Genomic DNA, 10,244 nt, shown 5'->3' on the forward strand with positions numbered 1-10,244 from the left:
GAAGCTGCTAAAAATTCTCTGTGTCCGGAGCAGTGCTAACCACCACAAGCTGTTTATTACTTTGTAAAATGCCTGGTCCTAATGACTGTGCATGGCCCTTTGTTTGGCTAACATCGCGAATCACCAGCTCACTCTTGTTTATGCATGCTTGACTGCGCCATAATTAGCATTTAAAGTGGGCTCCAAGTGAAGTGAATGAGATTGGGGGCGCACCTCTGGGTCGCTGTCTTCTGTGATTACTTGATTAGACCAGGGTGGACGAGATAAATCGTTGGGACATATTTAAGAATGAAGTGGAAGTGTGACCAAAAGGCATTTCCTCAAAATTATGCAACCTTTTGGAAACAATTACCTTTGACAGTGAAGTAGTGTTTGGTTTGCAGTGTTGTGAGTCAGCAGCAAAAATAAACATTTGGAATAGGAGAAAAAAAAAAGTGGCAATATTGCACTTGAGCATTTAAATCAATTTAAATAAGTTTAAATATTTGGCTACTATCAAACTCCAATTTACAAAATTTTACATTTGCAAGATGGAAATGAATCCTTGCCAAAATCCTCCATAAATATTTCCAGCATTTATAAGAAGTCAATGTTCCACAGTATGGCACTAAAGCCATTATGCATTTATTCAGTTAATCGTCTTTAAAAATGGTACCAGTGAGCATCTACACTGTACTTTTTTGGAACAGGTCAAACATCTGCCCATCTAATTTTTTGAATGCAATTAACAAAAGCATTGATCAGATTTGATATGGCACAATTACTTGGCAATTAATTTCAAAAGAATCACCCCACTTGGCAGAGGATGTCAACTTTACTTGCCATTTCTGTATTCTACAAATCTTTGGATGTTTGCAAGTAAAGTGTCACATTTCACGCATACACAACAAATTGAGCAAAGTAAGCAATTTGGGAAAGCAGTGTCTTTATTTTAAAAACCTCATGGTACAGAAAATTAAAAACTACAGCGCCAACATGATTCTGTTACAAATTTAATTCAATTCATGAGATCTTGCCACTTTTACTAGTTTCAAATTGGCAACCACTGACAGAGGCCCCTAAAAATCTGCCATAATAAAAGTTGCACAAAACTGGTACAAATGTAATTGGTAAGTTGGTAAACAGGATTACCATTGAGAGGAGCTGGCTGAGCACCTCAAGCAAACAAGAAATCTGAGAAGGCTAATATTTCAAAGTGTGCCGCTAATGGCTTGTTTCATAACAAACAATCTTTGGAAAAAAGTTCATTAGTTTGGATAGATCAAAGGGAGTTTTGATCAATTAAACTTATTGTGGCACTATATCCAGCTCAGCTCACAAGTACAAAGACAAGAGTATTGACTTGGGAAAGTGTTGGTATCTAAAATAAACCAGTATTAAAGCCCTTACAAGTCAAACTAGATATGAGGAGGTAGAAAAGACAAGAAAACAGAATCCCCCAAAATACCTGTTACAAAACTCTGCACTGCATTTGGTGCTGTGTTAATGTAAAAAATACTAAATCGCAAAAACGGCAGTCGGCTTCAAGCCTTCTCAGTCGGCTTCAAGCCTTCTCAGTCGGCTTCAAGCCTTCTCAGTCGGCTTCAAGCCTTCTCAGTCGGCTTCAAGCCTTCTCAGTCGGCTTCAAGCCTTCTCAGTCGGCTTCAAGCCTTCTCAGTCGGCTTCCAGCCTTCTCAGTCGGCTTCCAGCCTTCTCAGTCGGCTTCCAGCCTTCTCAGTCGGCTTCCTCTTCCTCAGATTCAGACTCTGGAAAAAGGAAAAAAAGAAAGCATTTAAGTTTACTGTAAAGTGGGAGGCAAATTATCCATCTCAATCTATACAAAGTAATCTTTTAAAATTAATCTGTACTTTAAAAAAAACAAGCTGTGGTACCCAATTTTCAAAGAGCAGAATGAGGAAATATCCATCCAACTCATCCATAGCGCTCAAAAACTTTCAGCACATTGTCAATATACACAAGCATTCATTTTCAGCTTCAGTACAGCTTTATTCAGATGGTGAAGTGAAATCAGGGTGTATCGCCCAAGCGTAGCCAATCAGAGCACTGCTTTTGGCTCACACACGTATATGAGAAATGAATACTTTATTAGCTGCAGACCTCACACAGTGGGTTAGGTCTTTTTTTGGTCTCATTTAGTGCCTTTACAATTACAGGAAAACAAAAATGTACAAAAAAAATAGGTATCCCAGTGCTTCATCTTGCAGAATGTTTGATTTCATGAAGCAGATCATATTATTGAGAAAAGAGGATTTATTTGTGAAAAGTGAATTGTAATGATATTTTGTGTTTAGTTGATAGTTGACACCTTTGTTTTTATTGTAGCCGTTTACATGTTAATACAACTGCTTTTGTATGTGACAATTGGCTGCAATGACTTCAGTTACTGGTCTGTTTTGGAGACTGGATCTAGCAAGCTGAGACTGCTGTTTTGCTCTCGTTTTGGCATGGGTAACAGCCTAGAGGATCCCATGTAAGGAAACATCCCAAATATCTTCTGGTTTATTTTGTGAACACACCAAAATGCTACAGTATATTGGCATCAAATTGTTGTCTTACAATTAAGACATCTCTAGTAGCAAGTACGTGAAGAATCTTTTAATACTAAACTTAAGTAAAAGGAATTAAGAGGAGCATGGCAAGTTGCCCTACGCATACAATTCTACCACAGTTCCTACTTACCCAGCACTATAAACTCTTTAGTACAATGGTCATGACATCACATTTTGCACAATAAATGACCGGGATAAGTGGACAAAGTGCTTGCCTTCTTCAGCGTTCTTGAGCCACTCCACGAACGCTTTCATCTGTTCAAGAAAAACACTCTTCCCTTTGGCCAGGTGGGCTTCATTGTACCACCTCAAAATGGCTCCCTCGCTCAAGACGTCAGCTAAGAAAGAAAAACACAAATACAGCTAAGTGTTTTGCCAAAAGCACAGATGCATCAGCAGGTGCTTGAAACTCAAATGTTGCCAAGTAGGTTGACATCAACAATCAAGACAAACTTTTGGCTGCAAGCTCCAGCCATCTGGCATGACCGTGCTATACCTAGCGAGTTTCCACAAACTTGGCCACCAGAAAAGGTAGAACAAAAGTTGAAAAAAGTTCTAAAGAAATTAACTTGCCTTTGTAGAGCAGCACAACAATTTTCTGAAAGGCTTTCATGAAGTGGATGTTGTCGTAACAGTATTCCTGGATCTTGAGCAGAAGAGTGACTTCGGAGGACCCCTGGGTGGTAAAAGCGCTCAACAATGCACTGTATTGCTGCAAAAGGTAGGTGCAATTGGTGAACTGAACACATTGACAAGTAGCCTCTAAAAACAGTTTGTACAGTTGGACAAAAGCACAAGGTTACAGATGTTACAAAATCTCCAAAGCCTAGTGTGAAATATTTCTACACTGCAAGTTCTACCCGCGGTTCAATATTGACACCTTAATCTTCTGCCCAATGTAGTATAAAAATGGTGTTGCCGAGGAAACATTACAAACTTAAGTCATCACCTTGAAAATTACATTTTAAAACTTCTTAAAATCAATACATTTTGACATAACGGCTTTTTATTTTGCACCTGTTCAAGATCATGTTTCCTATCCATGAAAAGGAGAAATGCAATCCAGGTAAATCTAATTGAAACTTGAAGAAAATTTAAATTGAACAGAGTTTAGTTTCACTAATTCCACTGGGCTATAGTCAATGTTGGGAATTATGGTAAGCTATAATAAGTTTTTACTAGGGCTGTTTTGTATTGCAATAATGATATTGTGATAATTTTATATATTTTTGGCATAATTAATTTAGTTAATTTAAAACCAAAAATGCACATACCTTCATTTACTAGTCAAACTGGGCCAAAAAAAAAAAAAAAAAAAAATTCTTAAAAGTAAAGTAAAATCATGAATAAAATCTGCCTTTTTGTCTATTTCACTTTCCAAAAACAATTTCTGTAAAAAGAGAAAATTGTTGTGATACATTAATTTTCCTGCTGTACTGATTATTGCATCAGCCAATATTGCAACAGCAACACTGTTGCAATATGTGGTCACATGCTCTCCACTAGTGTTGTCACGATACTAACATGTCAAACTAAATTGATAAAGCGTAACCTCAACACAAATTTTTAAATTTTAAAAACCTTTATAGACATTGTAATTTCACAAAATAATTCCCTTTATTTATACCATGTGGTCTCAAGATGAAGCCGCTAACCGATAGTTTTATTCAGTTATGTGATTTTTTTCCCCCCCAGTATTCCGATTTGCAATACAATTGACAACTCTCACCACACTGAATCTTTGTACCTTCAGATGTTTTATGGCTTGTTCCGTGACCAGTTCCTCCTTCTTGTTCCACTCCACAGTGCTCATTAAACTGGCCCAAATCAGGCCAATCATCGTCTGCTCAGAAATATTGTTCTTCTTCAGTTCCTCTCTGGAGTAGGCAATAATCTGTAAAACCCCCAACACACAAAGGCATCAGTGATGAGAAATCCATTTCACTGTGGTTCTCGAGCAGTAATTTTTTTTGCTGTTTTTTAACCAATTTAGAGACTTCAAAATTGCTGTCATTTGCAAACCAATTTTAAATACATTTGCATATAGGAACTTATGTTCCAGCAATTTACTCAATCCACAATTGTGCTGCTCAACCTGGTTTATCTTGTTTAGCTTAATTAAAAAAATATATATATAAAATAATACTACCACAAAAATAAGGCATCTTTATGCAAATCATATTTGACAAGATTCCCTTTTTTCATGGGTGCCAACTTCCTGTTTATAACTTCCAACTTCCACTTTCACTAATTAAAAACATAGATTTACTGTTTCATAATGATAACAATGGCACAGATAGGGGGAAAAGTACCAGAATCATGCAACAAAGTTGAAGGAAAAGACAATATGACTGGACCCCAACTTGACATTGCACCTTTGTACGACTCAAAGGCCAGAACTAAAGGTTAAAACAGACCTGCCCTATAGTTCAGAGCCTTTATAGAGAAAAGAGACTATAAACCATGTCTTACATCTTTGATGGGCTCCTCACGCAGCATCTGCTCCTGTAGCTCCTTCTGTAGCTCTTTACGTGCACCGATGGACTGCTGATTTCTGACAAAGTCCGAGAGCTCTTTGAGTCCGGCATCAGTGAAGTACTTGCAGAAGTGTTCACAGCTGCGTTTGTTGGCTGGGAACAGCTCCTAGAAAATGGAAAAGTAAACAGATGAGAGAAAAACCTAATCAAGAGTCTTTAGCAACTCATTTACTGCATTTGTCAGGTTTTCGTCCCTTTTAATTTGGTGAGCTACCTAGTAAACTGTTTTAACTACATTTGATGTATTTTGATAACACATAAGCATCAATTCATCAATACAGTTGACAGGACTGGTCGACCGGGGGAGGGGGGATGCTCTTACCAGGAGTCTGTTGTCCATGCCCACTTTCCTCAGATTCGCAGCCACCGAGTTTATGTCCTTTTCAGAGAGCCAGGATTTGAAAAGTTTCACAGCGAAGGAGGCCGAGACACCTGAACAAATGCAGAAAAGCGCATGTCAGCTGTTGTTTGTGTGCAGACCTGGTGGGATAAAGCTAGGCGTGAGTAATGCAATGGTAAACAGCTCTGCGGGAGGCAATCAGACAGCGCTCTATGTGGAACAGCAGCTCTGTGAGAAGGCCTCGGTCTAGACTCCTGAGAAGCAGCAGAGTGAGGCATCAAAGGGATATTAACAGTCAAGAAAGTTAGATGCAGACACACGTTTGCCTGGGCATTACACATAAAAAAGGGGAAAAGTTCAACATGTTAGGGGGCCTAAAAGTGAAAACAATTCTTTCAGCACCTTGTATGTATACATTTGGATTTCTATAGAATCTAATGGAGCCTAGAATCAAGATTTTCCGAAATGCATCTCCCAGTAGGTTATTGAACTATAACAGATATGGAGCCATAACATACTCCAGGTACAAAAGTATGTAGTCTGTCACTGCACTGCTGACCATCTTTGTACTTTTGAAGAAAAAACAACTTTCTTTGTATTCATTTTAAACAGATTTGTACACGCTCACCATGCTTAAATATTTTAAGATATACAAACTGCAAGACCAAGGACCAACTCATGAACTAATACTTAGCAAGTTGCCTTCTATACGGAGTGCTACAGCATTTACTATAAAAGGTAAGCTGAATTATACCTAGCTTTTAGCACCTTCACTAAAGTGTGCATGTTTTTAACTGCAAAAGTACTCCAAATATAACCAAGCAGAGGTGTCAAAAACACCTAGCCTCATTTTGTGCAAGAACACATCGCCAACACCAAATACAATGAGCACAATTTGTTAACAATGTAACAAATGTCCTTGAGACGAGACATATCAAAGCAAAGTATAAGTAGACTAGCCAAAATTTCTAAAGGTAGCAAAATAAGTAAGCAGTAACGTGAAAATTCTAGTTACACAATGTCAAATCAGCCCCTCAAGTCTGTACCTTCTTTGACCAGGTTCTCGTTGAACAGGCTGTTGAGAATGGAGGCCGAAATGTTGCCGTTGGCCAGTAAAATCCCTGTGAGCATGGCTAACTTGTTACGCTCTGACTCGGTGAAGCCTTTAAGGAAGAGCAGCAGCTAAAAATGTGGAAGAAATGTACCATTATAGCTGCACACCAAATCCCACAAGCTGAAATGTAAAAGTATACAAGCAGAAGGTTATAGATTATAGAAACTATAAAAATAACTCACTTTTTTAATCTCCTCCTCAAACCCTTTCTCTAAGTACTTGTAACGCCGGATCAGCTTGTTGAAGACCTAACAAAAACAAGTCAAGTTTTACTAAAACACACCCATAAATTGAAAGTCAAAAACAAATCTGGTGCCACACTACATCTGCTTAAAACACTGATGCTTACCATTGAAAGTCAGTAGGGCTGTCAAGATAATTACTATAATTGACTTGCATATTGGCCCCACAAAAACAATTGTTCCATCCATTATGTATTGTGGGTACTTTTTCCTTCAGACAGAATAATAACTGTAGTGGGGAACTTTGTTAGACTTGAGCTGGAAAGGGTTAAATAAATGACTTCAACTCATTAAGAGTTTTATTCCCTGTACATATGATTTTTTTTTTTTTTTTTTTTTTAAAGAATGTTATTCTGACAGGCAAAGAAGAGTTAGCATTTCTCTCTGCTGTTAGTCCTTTTAGGTTTATTATAAACTAGATTTAGCTGTAGGATTTGGCAACACAAAGTGAAGACCTCATTGTGCTTTCTAGCTGAATAATATACTTGAGAATAGGAGTAGGTGATTATGACAAACAGCACATCTCGCAAACTTTGCGGTTCAAATATCACTCAAGTGAACGGACTAACATTGAAACACAATTGTGCAGAAATATCACTTCATACCATTGTTTCAGAAATGTACACAAGTTTCTGTTCTTGCCATTTTTAAATCCTATTTGCAAAAAATGTAATAAAAGCATAGCATCTAATAAAATTATTGCATTTTTTTACTTTATACTTGCTACATTATGCACAAAGACACAAATGGGTCAAATTTATGAATGTCCATAACTTCCTCTACAGATATCTGATTTAATTTAATATTTATGGAATCCTGCATGTACTAGACAAGTATACTCACCTGAGCATAAGCCTGCATCGTCTCCATGTCTTCTTGTGCTTTAAAAAGGCAAAACTCCGTGCTGGTCATGTCATCGGATAGAGTTCCTCCTGGGGCTAAAAACATGTTTTGTTTTTATTTAAGAAACTTGTGCAACTCAAGAAAACCTGCTCTTAGACAAAAAACACAAATCCTTGAGAACTATTACTCTACCGTTTTAAAAATGTACTGTTTGATTTGTTTGTAAAGGTTGACAGAAGCCACTTACCCAGCATTCCCCCGGCCACCAGGATGTCAAACAGGGTCTCAGCATAGCGCCGGTAGTCGAGTTTGGCACCAGAGGCATCTAGGAATTTCGCGACTGCTTCCAAATCAGTGCCAGATTGATTCAGACCTTGTACAATAGTTTCCTGGAATTGTGTAGGGTCAAACCTCTCCTTTTCATCTGACAAAAAAAAATTATATATATATATATATATATATATATATATATATATATATATATATATATATATATATATATATATATATATATATATATATATATATATATGTATGTATAAGTCAATAACATACGATTCTACATTTACAGGCTCTGCCGGAGAACATTTGCCATTTGTCACAGAAGGGGACGATGAAGTGCAGAAACCCAAAACAACACACAATCACTTGCTTCTAGGCGTTACAACACCTTACTGTCCAACCCAGCCATTGCAACATGCCCAAACCCGTAAAGCAGTGAAACTCTTACCTCTTTTCCGAGTTTTGAAGCGCTGGCCTGTTAGCGTAGGCTTCTGCTGCCTTTGATTACTCATAAAAGACTCTCTTAAAAAGGACAAAGACAAAAGAAATCAACATTAGCATTGGCAATAATAGCCACGACAATCCCCATTTTGTGTAGGCCGTGTACAAGTGTTAGCTGCTCAAACCAATCTGGCTAATTTGTAGCAAACTCTTACCTCAACTTTGCAGGATCAAAAGTGACTAAAAACAGGCTCAAAAGCGACTAAAAACAGAATAAAACTCCTAATTTGATGACAGATTGCACGTGAATAAAGCCAGTACATCGAATTAGGCCCAGGCAGGACATTGTCGTTTAATCTAATTACCTCAAACTAGTTAACCATTTCCTGCAGTCAACCGTTAAATCACGTAGTAAGGCGGAACACGTCGATATTCTAGCTTTAATGTTACATTGATTGATACAATTGATGCCCAGCTATTGTTTTCGAAATACACGGTGTACAATGCGATCACATTTTAAAAACCACAGCCCAGCGACGTGTTTTAGCGACACCTGTATAGCGTACGAGTGTTGTTTTTGTCAAATCGTACACGAATATGATAAGGTAAACTTACAAAACGAAGGATAGACTTACCGAAATACTATTGGGGTACAAAAACAGTCCGTGAAACAAAAAGTGATTCGTTGCTGGACTCCAAACACGCGTACTCCCAGAAACGGGTAAATTATGGACGCTGGGGCGCATGCGTCGTGGTGTTAAATCATATTGGGTCACTACACTTACAAAGAAGGGGAGTACAGTTAGTAAAGTAGAATAAAACTAACTGAATGCGTATCTTTAGCAAAGGAAAGTAGATACAGTTGTACAATTAGTATTCATTTTTTGAGTGTATTTGTATTACATGCATATTCGTAACGTCTGTGCGTAATTTCCAAACGCCACGACCTACCTAATCACCCCCCTACAACTAACTTTAGGCATTTAACGATCTCGCAAATAAAAAAATAAAAAAAAGAAAAAAGAAAAAAAAGAAAGAAAGAAAGGAAAAAATACGTAAATAAATAAAAGAAACTCAATGTTGGAAGAAAGGTAAGTTTATGGGGCGTGACATAAATGTGAAGTATTTATGGACCTAACTCAGTTGGCACAGGCTATGCGTAAACGTGCTTTGACAGGTAGGCCTAGTTGCTATGCAGAATTAAGACACAGGAGGGGGGTATTGTCCTGCCGGGCGCACAGAGGCAGCAGTCTGCTGGTGATATAAAGGAAAAAGTGGAGTAGTGCGTTGAGATTCACTGCGTAAACGAAACTTAAGAGAGGATATCTGAGTTTAAGTTACATTTCTCTTTGTGCATGATTTCATTCATTTAACCGATTCAATATGAAAATATTTGTAAAAGCACATATTACATATTATTTATTTAATGCTTATGAAGTTATGGGGAAGGAGTTGCTTAAAATTACTTTGACTCATCAGTATCAATCAAGCTAATCAGGCAAGACAAGTAAATACAAAGAAAGTACAGTAGTCATTATAAAATGTTTTAACGTTATCTTTGTACAGTTTTCAGGATGGCCTGTTAAAGTTCCTACGCCACGTAAAGCCAGCATCGCACAGCCCCACGCCACGTCCCTCCCCCCGGAGTGTGCCGGGCTGGAGGTGATTAAGGGACGCTGAACTACGAGCTAGAGACGCCGCTATTCTCCAGCCCAGCCACTCCCAACGTCCCGGCGGTGGACCCTGTACTCTCCACCATCAAGCTCAGGAGCGGGCTGAGTTTCGGATGCGCCCTGCCTCTCCACAAAAAACGAATTTGAAGACAATAAGAAAAGCGCGAAAACAGCAGCAAGTGGGCAGAGGGACCTCAGGAGTTAGTTACTTGGAGAATCCTAG

At 38.2% G+C, this 10,244-nt stretch overlaps 1 protein-coding gene across 1 annotated transcript; it reads right to left on the reverse strand.

Moving 5' to 3' along the window:
• Window positions 1-908: 908 nt before the first annotated feature.
• On the reverse strand, window positions 909-9,089 carry LOC117389316 (eIF5-mimic protein 2-A-like). Its single transcript, XM_033986969.2, has 13 exons — window positions 8,984-9,089; window positions 8,356-8,429; window positions 7,873-8,049; window positions 7,626-7,720; window positions 6,723-6,788; window positions 6,473-6,608; window positions 5,409-5,518; window positions 5,022-5,192; window positions 4,297-4,443; window positions 3,123-3,261; window positions 2,765-2,887; window positions 1,710-1,745; window positions 909-1,529 (listed from the first exon to the last, which is right to left on the reverse strand). The coding sequence occupies exons 2-12, from the start codon at window positions 8,417-8,419 to the stop codon at window positions 1,714-1,716; spliced, it is 1,260 nt and encodes a 419-aa protein (XP_033842860.1). The 5' UTR covers window positions 8,420-8,429; window positions 8,984-9,089; the 3' UTR covers window positions 909-1,529; window positions 1,710-1,713.
• Between the last annotated feature and the right edge of the window lie 1,155 nt (window positions 9,090-10,244).

The sequence above is a fragment of the Periophthalmus magnuspinnatus genome, chromosome 21 (assembly GCF_009829125.3).
Source record: "Periophthalmus magnuspinnatus isolate fPerMag1 chromosome 21, fPerMag1.2.pri, whole genome shotgun sequence".
Classification (NCBI taxonomy): Eukaryota; Metazoa; Chordata; class Actinopteri; order Gobiiformes; family Gobiidae; genus Periophthalmus; species Periophthalmus magnuspinnatus.